Here is a 21,636-nt window from a genome sequence, read left to right as displayed (position 1 = left end):
GGACAGCCTCCAACACCACAGAGAAACCCTGTCTCGGAAAACCAAAAAATAAAAAAATAAAAAATAGCCGGGCATTGGTGGCACACGCCTTTAATCCCAGCACTTGGGAGGCAGAGGCAGGTGGATCTCTGTGAGTTCGAGGCCAGCCTGGTCTACAAAGCGAGTTCCAGGACAGCCTCCAAAACAATACAGAGAAACCCTGTCTCGAAAAACCAAAAAATAAATAAATAAATATAAATAAATAAATAAATAAATAAATAAATAAATAAAGACACTGTCTTGGAAAAGAAGAGGTGGCTGTGGGGCAGGAGAGATGGTTTAGCCATTCAGAACACTGTCCGTTCTTGCAGTGGGCCTGGATTTGGTTCTCAGCACACACACGGTACAAAACCATCCATAACTCTAGTTTTAGGGAATCCATCGCCTTCTCCTGACCTTCATAGGCACCAGGCATTCGTGTGGTTGCACAGACACACAGCAGGCAAAATACCCACACACGTAAATCTTAAAAAATTTGTTTTTCAAATGCAAGAAAATAAAAAGGAGGGAGGAGGAGGAGGAGGTAAGAGAAAATTCCAGTGAGCTTATTATGTCAGTATGCAGTAGTCACGTGGTTGGCCAGTCCCAGGCTCTGGGTTCAAGGTTCACTCTAATGTCACTAGAGGTGGAGCAGAAGAATCCTCCTCTATGTTACGACAAGGGTTCAGTAGAAAAAGAACAAGGTTCTAGCCCAAAGCTGGCAAAAAGCTCTAAATGCATATGTCTTAGTCTGAAGTCTGGTTCATCATTTCTGGGTTTTTGAATGATAAAGTCACCCACAGCCATGAGCATTTGAATACTTGATCCCTAGTTGCTGTGGCTGTGTGGGGAGGCTTAGGAGGTTTGGCCTTGATGGAGGGAGTGCATACCTGAGGGTGGACTTTAAGAGTTCAGATTCCAGCTGGGCGGTGGTGGCGCACGCCTTTAATCCCAGCACTTGGGAGGCAGAGGCAGGCGGATCTCTGTGAGTTCGAGGCCAGCCTGGTCTACAGAGCGAGTTCCAGGACAGCCTCCAAAGCCACAGAGAAACCCTGTCTCAAAAAACAAAACAAACAAACAAATTAAAATTAAATTAAAAAAAATTGTGCCATCCTGGTTTGCTGTTTCCTGCTTGTGAAGAGCTGAGAGTAACATCTCCAATCACAAGCCATCATGGTGATGGATTCTCATCCCTCTGAAACCCCAAGCTCCAAATCACCCTTGCCTTCTGTAAGCTACCTGGGTCATGGTGTTTATCTCAGCGGTGGGAAAACCACTAAAGCAGGGTGTGTTTAATCCCAGCACCTGGGAGGCAAAGGCTGGCAGATCTCTTTAGTTCAAGGCCAGCCTGGTTTACAGAGTGTGTTCCAGGACAGCCAAGGCAAGAAACCCTCTCTCAAGAGAGACAGAGAGAGAGACAGACAGACAGACAAAAAATAGTAACTAAAAATGTTAATCCCAAAAATGGGAGGAGAAAAACTATTGGCCCAAATCATCAAGGCCAAATTAATTAAAGCAAGCAATTAATTAAACCAAGTGTTTTATTCATGTACACGGGCTGCCTCCTCCTAAGGCAGGGTTTGAGAGGTCAGCCTTGGACATAAGGAGGATAAAGGCTTTTAGCTAGGGGTAAGGTGTTTCCAGATGGAGGATCTGGCAGGCAAAATCAGTGGGATTACAGGAGCAGAACATAAGCAGAACAAGTTAGCATAATGACCTCCTGAAAGAATTTAGCAACAGGTCATTATAACAAGGTAATCATAACAACCTTTTGAAACAAAGGTAGGGTCTCAAGATGGTTATAACTTTTTACAACAAAGACATGATTGACATTCCTGGAACATATAGTTCAGAACCATTTGTAGTTAAGGTTACAGGTGGAGCATGGCCCAATCCTTGAGAGACAGAGGTTTAATCATAAGCAGGAATGAACCTAGCTTGCCTTCACTATAAGATGGCTTCATTAAGATGGAGGCAGACTGGTTCATCATTCCCCCCTGTCTTATGTGTCCCTGCCAAATCTTTGATAGGGTCTTGGCATTCCTTATGGGGTGACAACGCTTCTAATGTATCAAAAGATGCATGGCCCATTCATAAATTATGAACATAGAAAGATCAATTTTTTGTTTTTTGTTTTCCGAGCCTCTGCCTGCTGAGAGCTGGGATTAAAGGCATGCACCACCAACGCCAGGCTAGAAAAAGCAAAATTTTTAAGGCCAGGTAATCTTGGCATGCCAATAGGTATTATAGCCGTTTTGTCCCTTTACCAGGTGTAAAGAGAATCTTTTTCTTTGCTAGCTGCTTTGGTTTATCCCCCGCCAGCCGCCTGGGCTCTGCCACGTTGTAGTCCCCAAATAAACACACAGGAGGCTGTATTAATTATGAAGCTGTTGGCCTTGCTTGTTTCTTACTGGCTAGCTCTGACTTAAGTAATTACCCCATAATTTTTTTTTTTTTGTTTTTTCGAGACAGGGTTTCTCTGTGGCTTTGGAGGCTGTCCTGGAACTCGCTTGGTAGTCCAGGCTGGTCTCGAACTCACAGAGATCCGCCTGCCTCTGCCTCCCGAGTGCTGGGATTAAAGGCGTGCGCCACCAACGCCCGGCCTTACCCCATAATTGTTAATCTAAGTATTTCTCTTACCGGAGAATGGTTCCGGGCTTCCTACACCCATGGCATTACATCTCGACTCTCTCTTGTGTTTGTCCTTCCCAGAATTCTCCTGGACTCCTAGTCCCACCCATCTAGATTCCTATTGGCCAACAGTGCTTTATTAACAAATGTACAGGACTTCCCCCATCAACCAGGGAGTTTTCTTTGGATCTAACATCCCAGCCCTTTGTTGAGGAGAAGGGGTAATGTTCTCTCCTCTGTAACTATTTCTTCCTGCTGAAATTAGTGTCCAGGAAGGCTGGAATGTTAGCTGCAGGGAGAGATTCAGGGAGCAATCACATTGGCTGGACCAGTTCACATCAACTTTCAGCAAGTCCAGGACTCATCTCTGGAGCAGTTTGCCGTCTGCAGCCAATTTCTGGATGGTGTCAACCAACAAGCGGCACACTGCCAAGACAGATGCAGACTAGGGACAGAAAGAAGTTAAAGAATGTAAGGACACTGTATTTATAACTTCCCCTCAGGAGTAGGCAATAGACATGGAAGCTCAGGCCCCGGATTGACAGAGCACTAAACTGGAGTCCATTTGCTCTGTGAAAGGGGGACTGGAGCTTTAAGACTTTTTTGACTCTCTGAAGCTTATGTTATTATTTGTTTGTAATGTGTATTGAAATTCATTTTTTAGAAAAAGCAGCCAACAGGTATCTGTAAAACAGCTGCAGTAGAATCACACCTTTGAATAAGAGCAAAAGCTATGGATTGGGTTAAAATGTATAGATCAGACAGAGATGCTTTTAGAATGATGAGAAGCATCCTTAAGCCAGGCAGTGGTGGCGCTCACCTTTAATCCCAGCACTCTGCAGAGGCAGAGGCAGGTGGATTTCTGTGAATTTGCGACCAGCCTGGTCTACAGAGTGAGTTCCAGGACAGCCTCCAAAGCTACAGAGAAACCTTGTCTCGAAAACAAACAACAACAATGACAAAAAGAAGCATCCTTAAGTTTTAATTTAGAAGACAACCAGAGAGGATCCACCTTCAATTACTGATCCTCTTTCCTTTACCTCCCCATCTCTGGATGCTGAGACAACAGGCTTGGATCACATGGCTGCTTTTTATTTTTAAATTAAATTATTTTAAGAAATACGTCTCACCGGGCGTTGGTGGTGCACGCCTTTAATCCCAGCACTCGGGAGGCAGAGGCAGGTGGATCTCTGTGAGTTCGAGGCCAGCCTGGTCAACAGAGCGAGTTCCAGGACAGCCTCCAAAACAATACAGAGAAACCCTGTCTTGAAAAACCAAAAAAAAAAAAAAAAAAAAAAAAACAACACCAAAAAAAAAAAAGCAGAAAGAAAGAAAGAAAAGAAAAGAAAAAAGAAAAAGAAATACATCTCATTCAGGTGGTGGCGGCATATAGCTTTTTAATCCCAGCACTTGGGAGACAGGGATAGGTGGATCTCTGATTTTGAGGTTACCCTAGTATACAGAGTAAGTTCCAGAACAGACTACACAGAGCAATCCTGTCTCAAAAACAAAGGCAAAAAAGAAAGAAAAAGAAATAGGCTGTAGTGATGGCCCAGTAATTAACAGTACTGGCTGCTCTCAGAGAGGACCAGGGTTAGATTCCTAGCACCCACGTGGCGGTGGTGGTTTGAAAGGGTGTGGCCCCCACAGACTCATGTGTTTGAATGCTCACAGGGGTGGCACCATTAGGAGGTGTGGCTTTGTTGGACTAGTGTAACATTTAGTCTTCCTTCCCACCTCCTGGCTCCTGTTGCTGTTTTCAACCCCCAAATAACACACAAGACACTATGTTAATTATGAAGCTGTTGGTCGTTTGCTTGGTTTCTTATCAGCTAGCTCTGACTTGATTATTAACCCGTAATTGCTAATATATACAATATAGAGAAACCCTGTCTCGAAAAACCAAAACCAAAACCAAAACAAAACAACAAAAAAAGAAAGTGCATTAGTTGGCAACTTACAAGAGTCAGTCAGTTCTTTCCTTCCCCTGTGTGAAACCTGGGGTTTTACTCAGGTCTTCAGGCTTTCTCTGTCTCTGTCTCTGTCTCTGTCTCTGTCTCTGTCTCTGTCTCTGTCTCTGTCTCTGTCTCTGTCTCTGTCTCTCCCTCCCTCCCTCCCTCCCTCCCTCCCCCTCCCCCCTCCAGGGTCTCAGGCACTTGGTAGCCCAGGCTGGCCCAAACTGGACTTGAACTCAGAGACCCACCTGTTTCTGCTTCCCAGGTGCTACCAAGCATGCCAGTGTTGAGTGTTGTTTTGTAAATAAGTGTTATGTGCGTGTGTGTTTTCTACATATCTGTCTGCGCACCACATGCATGCCTGCTGCCTGTGGAGGTCAGAAGAGGGTGTCGGATCCCCTGGAACCGGAATTATGGAAAGTTGTCAGCTGCCATGTGGGTGGTGAGCGCTGAGCATGAGTCTCCTGGGAACACAGCCAAGTTCTCTTAGCTGCAGCCCCATCCTTCCAGACCTTCTTGCTAGAGGGAAGGACAAAGACACGTCAGATGTGTGGGGACTTGGTCACAGGTCAAGGGTTGCCGTGTGATTTAGTAAGATTCTTGGCTAACCAAGGACAGGACCAGCGTCAAAGTTGGGGTCTCATGGAGAAGAGTGCTGAGGACTAACTTTTATTTTAAAACTGGGTCTCGGGTTGGAAGGTGGTGGTAGCACAGGCCTTTAATCCCGGCATTCCAGAGGCAGAGGCAGAAGCAGGCAAATCTGAGTTGGAGGATAGGCAGGGCTATACAGAGAAACCGTGTTCGACAAAACAAAAACTGGGTCTCCTCTTGCCTAAATCATCCCCCACCCCCACCATAATGTTGGATTTCTGAGCCTTCCTCTTGCACTCAAATGCTGAGACTACACGCATGTGTCACACTGAAGGCGGGCTGGGGATGGAACCCAGAACTTCATGCATGCATGCACTCCACCAACTGAGCTACAGCCTACGTCACCAAGTACCATTTAAGAAACGCTGCTGGGGTGGGCGGTGCTTGGGCTACGAGAGACCCTGTGTCTAGAAATGGATGGTAGTGGGAGAGGTTGGGTCGGAAGGGACAACACCGGGAGCCTCAAGTCTGGCGACTGCAGCCTCCAAGCCCAGGCGTGTGCCTGGGGAAGCTTGGACAGTGCAGGTTCCAGGCCCTTCGCCCACAGACCTCACTCTTCCGCCCGGTCCTTCAACCTGCTCTGCGTTTCCGCCCTCTTCTCGCACGTCCAATCGCAGAGGCCTCAGCGGGTTCCGCTTGCCTCTCCAACAAATCACGGATAAGACGTCCCTCCACCGCTAGCGTCCAGAGTGACGCCGCTATTGGACGGCCACCAATAGGAACGTAGGCTCGTAGGCCGGGCGGGCCGGACTGCGGCCAAAGGGCATGCGCGATCAGGCGGCCAATGGCCCGCGGCGCGTTGGCCCCGGCCTTGCAGCCGCTCCGGGCAGTGGGGCGGGGTCCAGGGTCCCAGCCAGACTACCCTGCGAACGGTGAGTGCCGAGGGGCGCCCCGGCGCCGCCAGGGAAGAGGCGGGGACTTGCCAGCACTAGCACTTCCCGGCAGTTGGACCAGGAGCACCCGCTGTCCCTGGACTGGTCGGTCGCCTGGAGAGTGCACAGTGCATTTGTTGCCTGGGCCAGATGGGTCGGCAGGTTTGTGGGCGGTGGGTGGGGAGAGATGTAACTTCTGCAAGTACAGACCACAGATTTAGGCTTCAAAGCTAGGTCAGGGTCTTTGGGAACTGGGAAAGAGGAAGTGAGTTCTCCTAAAGGCCCCATGTCCCCAGGATGGCGTCTTGAACATGAATAGATAATGGTCAACATCTATTAAACGCTTATTGTGTGCCGGACACTTTCCCATTGAGCCTTTGAAGTAGCCACTGGGACCTGCTCACTTACCACATGAAGAAGCTGGCCCAGAGAGGACACAGGTATCAGCAGACCTGACTTTCAGTGTGCTCTGACAGTAACATAAATCACTGAGGCTGGTGGGTGCAATACTGGATGTTGGGAGGCAGAGGCGGGGGGATTTCTGTGAGCTCTAGGCTAGCCGAGGCTATATAGTAAACTGCTGTCTCCAAAGGAAAAAATATGCATATATGCACACACACATGTAATGTTGACTACAGTGCATCATCCCTGTACTTAGGTGACTGAGGCAAGAATCACCATGAGTTGGAGGACAGTGTGAGCTACAGTGAGTTCCAAGATAGCCTGTGCTACAACAGTTAAACCAATATAAAATAAAGGATAAATGGACATCCCTCAGTTGGTAAAGTGCCTGCAAGCATAAGGCCCCGAGTGTGAATCCGGCTCTCACACAAAGTGGGGTGTGGCAGCAGTCACATGCCACCCCAGTACTAGGGGATGGAGACAGGAATGTCTTAGGGGCTCCCGAGGAAACCCAGCCAAAACAGTGAGGGTTAAGGGCACTGGCTGGTCTTCCAGAAGACCCAGATCTTGTTCCCAGAACCCACATGGCAGCTCACAACCATTTATGTAACTGCAGTTCCAGGAGATCCGATACCCTCTTCTGGCCTCCATCAGTACCAGGCACATAAGACATATAGCACAGACATACATGCACACCATTCACACACATTAAAAAAAATAAGGTGGAAATTAATAGAGGAGGCACCTGATGTACATGTCTGGCCTTCATATGTGCACACAGGGAGCAGACTTTCACACTTAGGTGCACGTACATGCAAACATTACGCATATACACACATGATACACCATGCACATATATGCCTACACACACACACTCATAAAGGTGCATATACCCATATACTGTCAGTGCACATTTAACGATTCATGTACATACATGCATATGCCAAATACGCCTGTACACACCATGTACACACATACATAACTGTTGGCTTTACGGACGCTGTAACAATACGTGACACACAGTTACTGAAAGTGAAGCTAAGTATTTAATTTAGAAAATTACTCACAAGATACCAAACCCCGAGAAGCCCAGCAGATCTCAGCTAGCGACTGGACCGGAAGCCGAACTCCAGGAAAAGAGAGCGAGACTTCCTGTGCGCTGTCTTTTATGCCTTCCCCAGTAACGCCCCTAGCCATGCCCAAAAGTGGGCTTGGCTAGTGACGTAGTTCTGCCTACATACGTATACGTCTTTATGTCCAGCCGTATACGTCTTTAGTCCTGCCTAAAGTGGGTGTGGTTAGCGGTGTGGTAAACCGCCCTTTTATTACCTCATCTGTATGCGCCTCTAGTAAGTCACATGTTTCATGGCGGCATAGACTTCCTCCTACAATTCCCCTTTTAGTCTAAAAAAGGACAACTAACTTGTGTCCATGAACAAAATGTATCAAACATCTATTCTATCTAAACCTAAACTTATCTTAAAGAAACACCCAAATATGAACACCTCCTTCCAATCCCAACTCTAAAATAATGGAAAACTAACACTAACAGGTGTAAACTTATAATATCAATAGTAGGGAGAGGGGGCGTGGAATTCTCAAAACTACTTCCTGCTGAGATGGGACGATGATAATCTCATGGGGACCTGTGAAAAGAAAATGTTAGTATAACAAAATCTGAGTAGATCAGACAGTCTCAGTATGGCAGGAGCTGCTTGATTGAAGTTCCTGACTGAGGTTCTAGTGTTGATTGAAGCTCTTATCTTGAAGCTCTGGTCAGATTGTAGAAGATGTGCTATTTCTGTTCCTTGGTCTGGAGTTGTGTCGAGTGATGTAGTTTCAAGCCAGTTTCAGGATAGTGCTTGTCAGGTGGAGTCAATGATGTGGGGCAATTCAGATGCCTCCAGTCGAATCAGGTGAAGTCAAGGAAGTGGATCCTCATTCTCTTTCGGAAGCAGTTGAAGATTGCTGTCAGGAAATCCCTTGTTCTCTGGAAAACTCGAACATTACTGTTAACAAAGAAATATTTTAACTTTCATATGTAAGCATACAGAAGAGGTGACAATAGGGAAGATGGAAAACCTGGAGGAAATTAGACTGTTCAGAAAAAGAAATCCATAGATAACAGTCCCTCATTTTATTTCTTCTGTCTTATATCAATGGCTCTTTGATATAATACAGAAATTCTGAATTGTATTTAAATAACATGCTTGGGTTTAGAGTAGGAGAGCCAATCCAACTCCAAAGCCAGTTTCAGTTAAATGAATGGGAACTGAGGTATGTGAAGAAATAAAGATAAAGGTGTACTATGAAAAAGCAATATAGAGAGATTTAGACTTTGATACCACACAGTGTGTGTTTGATGGTCCTCAGGGTAGCTATTCATTCTTCTACAGGAATCCATATGTCCAGTATTCTTTGCTGAGTTTACCTGTGAAGACAAAAACAAAGCACTTCTCTTTCCTTTTAGGAGGTCACTTTACCCATTGTGGACTATGAATTTGTAGATGGGCTGTTATCTTCCTCCTCCTGAGATGTTTTCTGTTCTGATCGAATTTTAATTAATTTTGATGGAACCCAAACCTTTTCTTCTCCTGTGGAAACAAAAGCATAACCCCTTCCCCAACGTAACACATATCCTGGTTTCCAGACTGAGGTCATAACATCCTTAAAATACACCGGTTGGTTCAGTTCAGAAGTCTTCTCTGTAGTCCAGTGTCTTTCTGCTGCAGTTTGTCCTTTTTCATCAGCATTAAGAAAATTCAACGTTAGTAAAGCATTGTGTAACCTGTGTCTAGGTGTCTTTGTTTTCCCTGGCTGTTTATGAAGCATCTCTTTTAAAGTCCGGTTAGATCTTTCAATTATTGCTTGTCCTGTGGGATTGTAAGGTATACCAGTTACATGTTTTATATTATAATATTTGAAGAATTGTTCCAATTTACTGGAGACATATGCTGGACCATTGTCAGTTTTTATTGTTTTAGGTATACCCATAACAGCCATCACCTCTAAGAGGTGTGTAATAACAGAGTCAGCTTTTTCAGAGCTGAGGGCAGTAGCCCATTGGAAGCCTGAGAACGTGTCTATAGTATGGTGTACATATTTCAAACTGCCAAATTCTGGGAAGTGAAATACATCCATTTGCAAGAGTTCATTTCTGTGAATACCTTTAGGATTACAACCTGCTGGTAATGGAGTTTGATTGTACAATGAGCAACTGGGACAATTTCTTACTATTTCTTTGGCTTGTTGCCAGGTGATAGAAAAATCCTTCTTTAAACCTTTGCTGTTAACATGGTGTTTCTTATGAAATTCTGAAGCTTCCAACACATTACCTACTAATAAACGATCAATTTCATCATTGCCTTGTGCCAGAGGACCTGGCAGACCTGTATGGGATCTGATGTGTGTTATATATATAGGATGAGTCCTGTTTCTGATGATTTCCTGCAATTGTAAAAACAATGAGGTTAATTCTGTATTATCAGGAACAAATTCTGCAGTCTCAATGTGCAGGACAACTCTTTCTGCATACTGAGAATCCGTGACTATATTGAGAGGCTCTGTAAAGTCTTTAAGTACCATGAGAATGGCATATAACTCTGCCTTTTGTACGGAGTTGTAAGGGCTTTGAACTACTTTACTTATATTTCCTGATTTATACCCTGCTTTACCTGATTTGTTTGCATCCGTGTAGAAGGTAAGAACTCCAGAAATAGGTGTTTGTCTCACGATACGTGGAAGAATCCAAATTGTTTTCTTTATGAATTTGATTCTCTCTGTTTTGGGATAGTTATTACTAATACTTCCCAAAAAGTCACTGCAAGCTATTTGCCAATACTCATTATCCTTCCATAAGGAGGAAATTTCCTCATTCGTTAATGGTACAATAATTTCAGCTGGGTCTTTCCCAGTCAGTTGACGAAGCCTTAATTTACCTTTTAATATCAAATCAGATATCTTTTCTATATATGTTTTCAATTTTTTATTTTGTTTATGTGGCAGAAATACCCATTCTAGAATGATGTCGTCCCTCTGCATTAATATTCCTGAGGGGTATTCTCTAGATGGTAAAATAACCAGAATACAGTCCAGATTTGGATCCACACGGTCCACATGTGCTTCTAATATTCTCTTTTCTACCCATTCTAATTCTTTTTCAGCCTCAGCTGATAGTACTCGTGGGCTGTTTAGGTCTTTATCTCCTTTTAAAGCCATTTTCAGGTGTTTTAAATCATGCCCTTCTACACCAATAATCGTCTGTAATTGAGAGATTTCTCCTAATAGTTTTTGAAGATCATTAAGAGTCCGGTAACAATCTCTTCTGATCTGTACTTTCTGTGGTCTAATTTTCTGAGCATCTATTTTATAACCTAAATAGTTAATAGAATCTCCTCTTTGTATTTTTTCTGGGGCAATTTGTAATCCCCAGCGAGGCAAAATTTCCTTTACTGCCTCAAACATCTTTTCCAAAGTATCCTTATTTGAATCAGACAATAATATGTCATCCATATAATGATATATTAACGAATGTGGAAATTTTTTACGAATTATTTCTAGAGGTTTATTCACAAAATATTGACACAAAGTTGGACTGTTTAACATACCTTGAGGTAGTACCTTCCACTGGAATCTCTGTACCGGACGGGAATTATTATAGGTAGGTACTGTGAAGGCAAACTTTTCTCTGTCGTTTTCTTGTAACGGTATGGTGAAGAAACAATCTTTTAAGTCTATAACTATAATTGGCCAATCCTTAGGAATTAGAGAAGGTAACGGCATCCCAGGTTGTAGAGACCCCATAGGCTGAATTACCTTGTTGATGGCTCTAAGATCAGTAACCATTCTCCACTTACCAGACTTCTTCTTGACAACAAAAACAGGTGAATTCCATGCACTAGTTGATTCCTCAATATGTCCAGCATCTAGCTGTTCCTGAACTAACTTCTCCAAAGCCTCTAACTTCTCAGATGTCATAGGCCATTGACCCACCCAGACGGGTTCCTCTGTCAGCCATTTTAATGGTAGAGCTTTTGGTTGCTCTGTAGGTTTGGCACTAGCATCTTGCTTCTGCACAGCCTGTACATTTGGCATCTGTTTTCTGTACTGTCTTACTATATTCTTACTACCACTAAGAGCTTGTCTATAATTCCTAGCTGATACCGGAGGAATTTTAATCTGCGTATTCCATTGCTGGAGTAGATCACGACCCCAGAGGTTTATAGCAATATCTGCAACATATGGCTTTAACCTTCCTCTCTGTCCTTCTGGCCCAATAAAGTCAATCCATCTAACGCTCTGTTTAACTTCAGATAGGGTTCCAATCCCCAAGAATTGAACATTAACCTCTTTTAAAGCCCAGTTTTGTGGCCAGGACTGCTGATTAAGGATAGTGACGTCACTTCCGGTGTCCAGTAATCCGTAAATCACCCTATTATTTACCTTAACCGGAAGTTTGGGTCTATGATATTGTATAGAAGTTTGCCAAAATATATGTTTTGTATCTCCTCCTGATGTAATTGATTCATCCTCTGGAGCTAATGTATTATCCAGTGCCGTATTATTTACAATGGGCAGTGGATCTTCGATTGTTTTTTCGTTGCTGGTTTTTCTGTTACAGATACCGGAAAAACCATAGGGGAACGCATAGCAACCTTAGGGAAATCATTCCGGCATTTGAGAAGCTTTGGGAAACTCCTGTCCTGACCTGTTGCCTGTATTTCTGATTCTGAAGCATCAGATTGAGCGTCTTCTAAATCCTGCAGTCTATTCATCATTGTTTCTCTGAGCTCTTGAAGTTCTTGGGACAAATGATTTTCTAAGGATGTCATGGAATCTTTCATTTTTTACATTCATCATTTACATGTGATTCCAAATTTCTAATATTCTCATCCTTAGCAAGTACCTCAATAGCATGTAAACTGCCTTCTACAAATGATATTCTATCAGTTAGTTTATCATTGCTCTCAGACATGGAACAATTCTTTTCTGCTAGCATTTCAATTTTATGTTCCAGTCTTTGTAATTTGCTAGTGAAATCATCAAACATGGAACCGTGTTTGTCGTTAAATGTTTCCACATTATGTTCCAATTTTTCAATTCTATCTATGGAACACATTTTTCCTGAAAATAATTCAATTTTGTGTTCCGTCTCTTTAAACCTGTTCGTCAGACCTACATTATCATTTTTAATATCCTGAATATTTTCTACCAGCCCTTTCTTACTCTCCTGCAATGAATTTTTCATTTCCTGAATTCTTTGTATTAAGATTTCAAAACTATCCTGCGATGACTGTATGACCTGTATAAGTTTATTCCTATTTTTGAGCCATTTCTTTAACAAAATTATATTGATTATAAAGCTAATAATCACCATTGTGGGTAGGAAGTACCTTTCAGGTAGGTCCTCAACCCTTTCTAAAATCCCATCCATACAAAAACCAAGAAAATTCTTAACATCCTGCATCATAGTGTTAGCTGTTGACATTGTATAAAGCAGTTACGTTTGTTACCAATGGAGTAATTCAGGCTGAAATCAACAGGCTGCCAGCGAAAGAGCAAGTGGCCGGAGTCAGCAGGCCGCCAGTAAAACAGCACGTGGCCGCAAGAGAAATCTTGGAATACTGCCTAACCTTACCGGCAGGTAGGAGGTGCTGGTTCCTGGCGGCAGGAATCGTGCCTTGCCGAGCGAAGTGGTGAGGAACTTAGCGAAAGGAGAGTCCACGTGTGCCTGGTCAGGCCGAGAGAAGCCGTTTTTTTCTGGGCGCCTGGGTCCCGATTCCAATCCCACTCCGACACCAAATTGTTGGCTTTACGGACGCTGTAACAATACGTGACACACAGTTACTGAAAGTGAAGCTAAGTATTTAATTTAGAAAATTACTCACAAGATACCAAACCCCGAGAAGCCCAGCAGATCTCAGCTAGCGACTGGACCGGAAGCCGAACTCCAGGAAAAGAGAGCGAGACTTCCTGTGCGCTGTCTTTTATGCCTTCCCCAGTAACGCCCCTAGCCATGCCCAAAAGTGGGCTTGGCTAGTGACGTAGTTCTGCCTACATACGTATACGTCTTTATGTCCAGCCGTATACGTCTTTAGTCCTGCCTAAAGTGGGTGTGGTTAGCGGTGTGGTAAACCGCCCTTTTATTACCTCATCTGTATGCGCCTCTAGTAAGTCACATGTTTCATGGCGGCATAGACTTCCTCCTACACATAACCATGCACACACACATACACCATGCTCACAGAATTTTTTTTTTTAGTTTTTCAAGACAGGGTTTCTCTGTGTAACAGCTCTGGCTGTCCTGGAACTAGCTCTTGTAGACTAGGCTGGCCTCTGCCTCCCAAGTGCTGGGATCAAAGGTGTGCACCACCACCACCCGGCAGTTTTTTTTTTTTTCAAATTGTGTAACCTTGTCCTGAAATGTGGCAACCCAGGTGAGCATCCCCTCAAGGGTGGTCAAAGCAGCCTTGTCACCTATTAGGGTGAATCCAGGACACGGAAAGGAAAATCGTGATGGTGAAGCTCATTACGATTTAGTTAAGTCACACGTCTTTTTTTTGTTTGTTTTTGTTTTTGTTTTTGTTTTTTTTTTTTTTGGTTTTTCGAGACAGGGTTTCTCTGTGGCTTTGGAGGCTGTCCTGGAACTCGCTCTGTAGACCAGGCTGTCCTCGAACTCACAGAGATTCGCCTGCCTCTGCCTCCCGAGTGCTGGGATTAAAGGCGTGCGCCACCAAGGCCCGGCTAAGTCACACGTCTTTATTTGTGTTTGTGTGTGTATGTGCACAGTTGGAGATCAGAGGACAACTCAGAGCAGTTGGTCCACTGTGTGAGGTAAAGAGATTGGGCCTGGGGTTGGCAAGTTTGGCCCACAAGTACCCTTCCCTGCCGAACCATCTCACTGGCCCCACAGCGGGGCCCTGCTCTGGTGGTCCTGGGCATGGAGCTGCTCTGCTCCCAATGCCCCCCCCCCCACCAGTGAGGTCTCTCTGGGTCACAGGTGGTTGTTGTTGCCTTTCGTGCCTAATTCAGGTTCCTGCTGTGCCATGCAGAACCAGGTTGGAACATCTTTCCATAGCAGCGGTGGTCTCTGCGTCTCTGATTCACCCAGGGAAGTGGAGGACCACAGAAGTTAAGCGCATTTCCTGAGGTCGGACAGAAAGTTCCAAGACGAACCACCAGGTCTGTCGTGTCAAGCCTGCCTGCCTTCTGGGAGCTTTGTGCAGAGCAGAGACTGATTGGCTGATTGACTGATTGATTGAGACCATATCTCACTGTGTAACCCTGACTAGCTTGGAGCTACTTAGACCTAGCTGGCTTCAAACTCACAGAGTTCTGGGATTAAAGGCACACACTGTGGTGCTTGGCTTAAATTTATTTTATTTTTATTTAGAGTTGTTATGGTGTTTTATTTGCTTTCTATTGTTATTTATTTTTTTATTTTTACTTTATGTGCATTGGTTTTTGCCTGCATGTCTGTGTGAAGGTGTTAGATCCCTCTAGAACTAGAGTCACAGACAGTTATGAGCTGTCCCATAGATGTTGAGAATTGAACCTGGGTCCTCTGGAAGAACAGCCAGTGCTCATAACCACAGAGCCATCTCTCCAGTCCTGTTATGCTGGTTTTTTTTTGTTTTGTTTTTAAATTTTATTTTATGTGGATTGGTGTGAAGTTGTCAGGTTTCCTGGAACTGGAGTTACAGATACTTATGAGCTGCCATGTGGGTGCAGGGAATTGAGTAGAGCCGCCGGTGCTCTTAACTGCTGAGCCATCTCTCCAGTCCCATTCATGTTTGAATAAGTCAGTTCTCTCCCTCCATCATGTGGGTGCTAGGGATAGATCTCAGGTCACCAGGCTTGGTGGCAAGTGCCTTTGTCTGCTGAGCCATCTCCCAGGCCCTGTTTATTTATGTTAAGACAGGGTCTTATGTATCTCTGGCTGGCCTCCACCACCCTAGGTATCTGAGGATAGCCTTGAACTCCTGATCCTCCTGTCTCCCTCTGAAATTCTGGGATAGCAGGCGAGGGTCCCCTCAGCATGCACCTCAGAGAGGTTGTTCAGACTGTTGTAAGATTTTTGGGGAAGAAAGCAGGGTGTGGTAACTCGTGTTTGCAATTCTGGTACTCAGGAGGCTTTGAAGTACAAGGCCAGCGTGAACTAGGTAGATGGACTTTGGGAACCTCATTACACACCAAAACAAGACAGACATGTTCAGTCTGCAGACACTACTATATACATCTGTAGTCCCAGTTACTTGGAAGACTGAGGCAGGTGGATTGCTTGAATGTAGGGATTGAAAACCAGTCTGAAAAAAGCCTAATGAGACCTTGTTTCAAATTAAACAAACACTTCTTGGGTAGTAAGTGACACACACCTTTATTTGTTTTTATTTGTTAGTATTTATTTAATTTATTCATTTTTGGGTTTTAGAGACAATCTTTCTCTGTGTTGCCCTGGAATTCACCCTATAGACCAGGCTGGTCTTGAACACAGAGATCCACCTGCTTCTGTTTCCCAAGTGAGAATTGGTTTTATTTTGCTTTTTTTTTTTTTTTTTTTTTTTTTGGTTTTTCAAGACAGGGTTTCCCAGTATAGCTTTGGAGGCTGTCCTGGAACTAGCTCTTATAGACCAGGCTGGTCTGGAACTCACAGAGATCCTCCTGTCTCTGCCTCCTGAGTGCTGGGATTAAAGGCATGTGCCAGCACTGCACGGTGAGAATTGTTTTTAAAAAGAAAACAAATAGGGCCTAGTTAGATGGTTCAGAGTCAGAGGTTGAGTACTTGCTACTTTTCCAGGGAACTGGAGTTCAGTTCCCAGATCCAGTGGCTCATGACTGTCCGTAGCTCCAGTTCCACAGAGTTGATGTCATCTGTGGGCAGCCACACATGGGGGCAGTCACACACATACAGATATTTAAGGAAAAGTGCAGTAGTGAGTTGGAGGCAAGCCCAGACTACATGAAATTATCTAAATGAATGAAATGAAACAAAAATATAAGATGGCTTTGTTATCACCGAAAACATCGGTCTGAGGAGGGCAAGCGTGCCCGACAGTGTATAAACTGAGGTTGAGGGAAGGCAAGACCCATGTCTGGGGGAGTGGAAGGCTGAGGAGCTAAGAGGACTCTGGGTAGTGGCCTGGAGCTGATGGCCTGTCCTTAACCGGCAGTGGATGGTGACCAGCATGCCTCTGTGTCGGCGAAGAGCCGCCCCGAAAGACAACAAGGCTCATGGCGCAGAAGCTCAGCCGCTGGTGCCTACAGGAAGATTGATGGTGCTGCTGCACTGGGCTGGGCCAGAGGGCGGGGAGCCCTGGGTCACCTTCAGCCAGGAGTCCCTGACTGCGGAGGACGCCTGCATCCACATTGCAAACAAAGTTGGTGAGTGTAGAGCCTCGGGTGGGGGTGGCTGATGCTGTGTTTTACAGTCACTGGACAAAGCCAGCTCGAGTCAGGCCCAGTGGGGGCTGTTATTCTAGAGGGGCAGGGAAGGAATCACTGCTGAGCCAGGGGTATCTGTGATCCCAGAACTTGGGAAGCTGATGAACGAGGATCTCAAGCTCCAGGCCAAACTAGCTACAAAAGAAGACCCTGTCTCATAAAATACATCTGAGGCTCAGTGGTAAGCTCCTGCCTAGAAATCCCCAGCTCAGTAGTTAAGAGCACTAACCACTCTTCCAGAGGACCTGGGTCCAGATCCCACGACCCACATGGCAGCTCACACTGTCTGTAACCCCAGGTTCAGGGGATCTGACACCCTCACACAGACATATATGCAGGCAAAACACCAGTTCACATAAAAGTAAATAAATCTTTAAAAAAAAACCCCTGGAGAGGGGCTGACTGTAACCCAGTGTTACAGCCCCTTCCCAGAATCCCCCAGTGAGGGTTAGGCTGCACAGCAGTGGAAACTGCCGACTGTGCAAAGTTCTAATGTCCATCCTCCGTGCCCCCAAATAAAGTCACTAATGTCATCATTGCTCCCCCATAACCTCTTTTAGTCCTAATCCCGAGTCAAAAGGCCTGCCTTAAATTCCATTAACATGTGCTTTTGGTGATTAAGATTTCAACTTGTGAATGTTAGGACATGTTCAATGTTAGAAGATGTTCAATGTTAGGACATGTTCAATGTTAGGACATGTTCAGACCATCATGGGGATGTACTGGTGGGCAGCCCGGGACATCTCTCACCGCCTTACTCTCTGTTGTGCTGACGGGGCAATGGGACCTTAACTCTACAGAGAAAATGGCCTCCATACAGGTCCAGGGTGTTGCCCTGTTTGAGGAACCAAAGACCTTCAGGCTGACTGGGGTACTGCTTCTAAGAACAGGGAAAAGGAGCCAGGTGGTGGCCCACACCTTTAACACCAGCATTCGGGAGGCAGAGGCAGGCAGATCTCTGTGAGTTCCAGGCCAGCCTGGTCTACTGAGTGAGATCCATGACAACCAGTGTTGTTACACAGAGAAACCCTATCTCAAAAAACAAAGCAAAACAAACAGACAAAGAACTGGGAAAAGGAAGTAAAACTTGAAAGTGGGCTGAGGCTGTCACTCAGCTGGTAGAATGCTTACTGAGCGCATACAGAACCCCCGCTTCCGTCCCAGCACCCTGAAGCCAACTCAGTGCTGCAACCCTGTCATCCAAGGCAAACCTCAGCTACATATGGACTTTAAGACAGGGCTCTGTGAGGCCTGCCTCACATCAGAGCAATTAAAGTCAAGCATCAGAGGCAGAAGCCAGGTCCTGGTGACTCAGTGCTAAAGGCTTTAGGATTTCTCAATGGACAATAATAGGGAGCCATGGAAGGCTTAAGCCAGAGAGTAAAGCAGTTGGCATATTAGAAAGCTGTTTCACAGCTAAGCTGTGGTGGTGCACATCTTTAATTGCAGTACTTGGGAGGCAGAGGCAGGTGGATCTCTGAGTTTGAAGCCAGCTGGTCTACAGAGCGAGTTCCAGGATAGCCTCCAAAGCCACAGAGAAACCCTGTCTCTAAAAACTAAAAACTAAAATAAAATAAAATAAAAGCTGTTTATCAAGCCTGTAGTGAAGTTACTTGTAACTTTGGGGAGCAATTTGTGTTTATCTGATAGGTTGAAACCTTTGTTTTGTTGTTTATTTGTTTGTATGTTGAGACAGCATCTTTCTATGCAGCCCTGGCTGTCCTGGAACTTGCTCTGTAGACCAGGCTGGCCTAGAACTCACAGAGATCCACTTGCCTCTGCCTACCAAGTGCTGGGATGTACCATCATGCCTGTTTTGTTTTTGAGACAGGGTTTCATGTAACTCAGGCTGGCCTCCAATTTATATGTAGCAGATAAAACTTTGTTCTGCCTTAGCCTCAAGAGTTCTGGGATCACAAGCTATCCTAGCTGCAAAGGAATCTGGGAAATATTGTTCTGGGACACCTTGGTATGGTAAAAAATACTGAACTGCCTTGTATGTTTTGATTTGACAACGGGTGGAGGAGGTGTTCTGGTAAGGGTATGCGGAAGGAGTGGGTTGCAGGATCCTGAGAGCTAAGTCTGTAGGTGATATGGCTTCTGACTTCATCCCTCTCCTGTTCCAGGCATCACCCCACCCTGCTTGAATCTCTTTGCACTCTATGATGCACAGGCCAAGGTCTGGCTGCCCCCAAACCACGCCCTAGACACAGCCCGAGATGTGAACCTAAGGCTGTATTTCCGAATGAGGTAAGTGAAGGCCTCTTGGAAGGAGTGTGTGTGTGTGTTTGTTTGCATGTGTGTGTGCGAGTGCGTGTGTGCATGTGTGTGTGCGAGTGCGTGTGTGCATGTGTGCGTGTGTGTGTGTGTGTGTGTGTGTGTGTGTGTGTGTGTGTTCATGAGCGCCCATGTACCCATGTGCAAAAGCACAGGTGTGGAGGGAAATTTGGTGTATCTGCTATGCCATGGTCTCTCAGACCACATACGGGTCTTGGCAAGGACCTTTCCTGAGCTTCCTCTCTGGCTCTGCTTCTCCTCCCTTCTTGCAGGTTTTACTTCCGGAACTGGCATGGCATGAATCCCCAGGAGCCAGCTGTATGCCGATACGGTTCCCCAGGGGCAGAGACGTCCTCAGAACGGGCAGAGCAGGGTGTGCAGCTCCTGGACTCGGCCTCGTTTGAGTACCTCTTTGAGCAGGTGTGATCAGGGATGAAGAGTCTGGATAATTTCAGGGAACAGGGACCGTTACAGACTCCCTTTCACTTCCCACTCCACTTCAGTTCATACGTTTCAGCTCATACTAGCTGGGATTTTTTTAGCTGTCTTTACCAAAAGAAGTTGAGGTGAATGAGTGTTATGTTTGATTAGTAATGTCTGCCAGGGTCTCAAGAGCACAAGGAGGTGGTGTATGTAATCTGTGTTTGGTCTTTCTAGGAAAATACTTGTCTCTCCCTTCCCCACAAGCTTCTTAGAAGTAGGGGATTACAGTTTGTTGGCTGTAATAAAGCAAAAACCTCCCCACACACTTTTCTGTCCATCCCTCTACCCCTCAGGGAAAACATGAGTTCATGAACGACGTGGTGTCTCTGCGGGACCTGTCTAGTGAGGAAGAGATCCACCACTTTAAGAATGAGAGCTTAGGCATGGCCTTTCTGCACCTCTGCCACCTTGCTCTCTGCCGTGGTGTCCCCCTGGAGGAGATGGCCAGAGAGATCAGGTGACTGGAAATGGAGTGGGAACCAGGAGTAAGTGGGTAAAATTCCCCATTCCCAGGGGTACCAGGGTGGGCCTTTCATGTTGCCTTCATCCATCCAGCAAACACTTATTGATCACCTACTGTGTACTCACACCCCCGGGAGCTGACACCTTGTAAACAGATTAGGTATAAAGGAAATGCAAACCCTGGGGCTGTCACAACTCAGCAAATAGGACTCTACAGGGGACCTGAGTTCAGTCCTAGGCACTTCTGTTGGGCAACTCACAACTGCCCATAACTCCAGCCCAAGGGACTCCAGACCCCTCTCTGGCTTTCCCTGGCCCACACCCACACACAGCATGCACATTAAAAAATAATATAGAGTCTTAACAGCAACAAAACCCAAGGATGTGAAATGTAGAAAAACTGAGTAGGAAGGATGGGGTCAGAGCTCACATTAATTATTTGCTTGTCCCCCTGGAGGTAGGGTTTCTCTGCGTAGAGTGCCACTACTGCCCAGCCTACTCTGTTTTTGTTTGTTAGGTTTTGTTTTTTTTGGGGGGGGGGTTCTAGACAGGGTTTCTCCTTATTGTTTTGGAGGCTGTCCTGGAACTGACTCAGTGTGTGCCACCACTGACTGGCTACTCTGTTTTTTAAAAACATTATTTCAAGCTGAGTGTAGTGGCACATACATTTAATCCCAGCCCTCAGGAAGCAGAGGCCAGGGGATCTCTGTGAGTTTGAGGCCAGCCTGATCTACAAAATGGGTTCTAGGATAGCCAGGGCTACATAGAGACTCTTGTCTCAAAAAGAAAGAATCCTATAAAAGCCCAGCTTACAGAAGTGAGGTTCCTTGTGGGTGCAGGATACAGACTTCTGGAAGGCTCTATAATGTTCAAATATCGAGTTCTTGGCAGCTTCTAGAAGCTCAGAAGGCTCTGTCTCTGGCCAGGAATTCGACATAGACCTGTAGTCACAGCAACCAGTGTGCTGAGACAGGAGAATTACAAGTTCTAGGCTAGCCTCAGCTACAGTGTAATTAGCTAATACGAATTAGCTAATAGTAGTTGGTCTGACCTGACCAACACATGGGAGGTAGAGGCAGGGAGATCAGGAGTTCAAGGTCAGTGTCACCTACCTAGAGTTCAAGGCAAGTCAGGGCTACATGAGACCCTGCCCCAAAACATAAAATCAGGGCTACATGTGGTGGCATGCACCTATAATTCTGGAGGTAGATCCAGGAAGGTTACTTCAAGTGTGAGGTCAGCCTGGGCTAAATTATGTAACAGAAAAACTAAGGTATGAGGTAGGAAAGGTGACGGAGTGCTAATGAGCACTGGCTGCTCTTACAGGGCACCTGATGCAGCTCCCAGTGCCCACTGCAACTCTGGTTCCAAGGGATCCGACACCCTCTTCTGACCATTGTGGGAAAACACACACACACACACACACACACACACACACACACACA

At 45.4% G+C, this 21,636-nt stretch overlaps 1 protein-coding gene across 6 annotated transcripts in view; it reads left to right on the top strand.

Moving 5' to 3' along the window:
* Window positions 1–5,980: 5,980 nt before the first annotated feature.
* Tyk2 (tyrosine kinase 2) overlaps window positions 5,981–21,636 on the top strand; it is a 32,018-nt gene continuing 16,362 nt past the window's right edge. For 2 of the 6 annotated variants that reach the window (XR_005870361.1, XR_001196973.3), the window contains exons 1-6: window positions 5,981–6,127; window positions 14,561–14,710; window positions 16,699–16,909; window positions 19,096–19,219; window positions 19,519–19,666; window positions 20,023–20,186. Coding sequence is in view for 4 of the 6 variants with exons in the window: in XM_013119424.3 (XP_012974878.1) it covers window positions 16,702–16,909; window positions 19,096–19,219; window positions 19,519–19,666; window positions 20,023–20,186 (644 nt within the window). In the remaining 2 variants the exon portion in view is untranslated. The remainder of the gene's footprint in view (window positions 6,128–14,560; window positions 14,711–16,698; window positions 16,910–19,095; window positions 19,220–19,518; window positions 19,667–20,022; window positions 20,187–21,636) is intronic. The other 4 variants (XM_013119424.3, XM_040730176.1, XM_013119425.3 and 1 more) reach the window with 3 other exon arrangements.

The sequence above is a fragment of the Mesocricetus auratus genome, unplaced genomic scaffold (assembly GCF_017639785.1).
Source record: "Mesocricetus auratus isolate SY011 unplaced genomic scaffold, BCM_Maur_2.0 Super-Scaffold_100022, whole genome shotgun sequence".
Classification (NCBI taxonomy): domain Eukaryota; kingdom Metazoa; phylum Chordata; class Mammalia; order Rodentia; family Cricetidae; genus Mesocricetus; species Mesocricetus auratus.
This window is presented reverse-complemented; position numbering and strand designations above follow the sequence as displayed.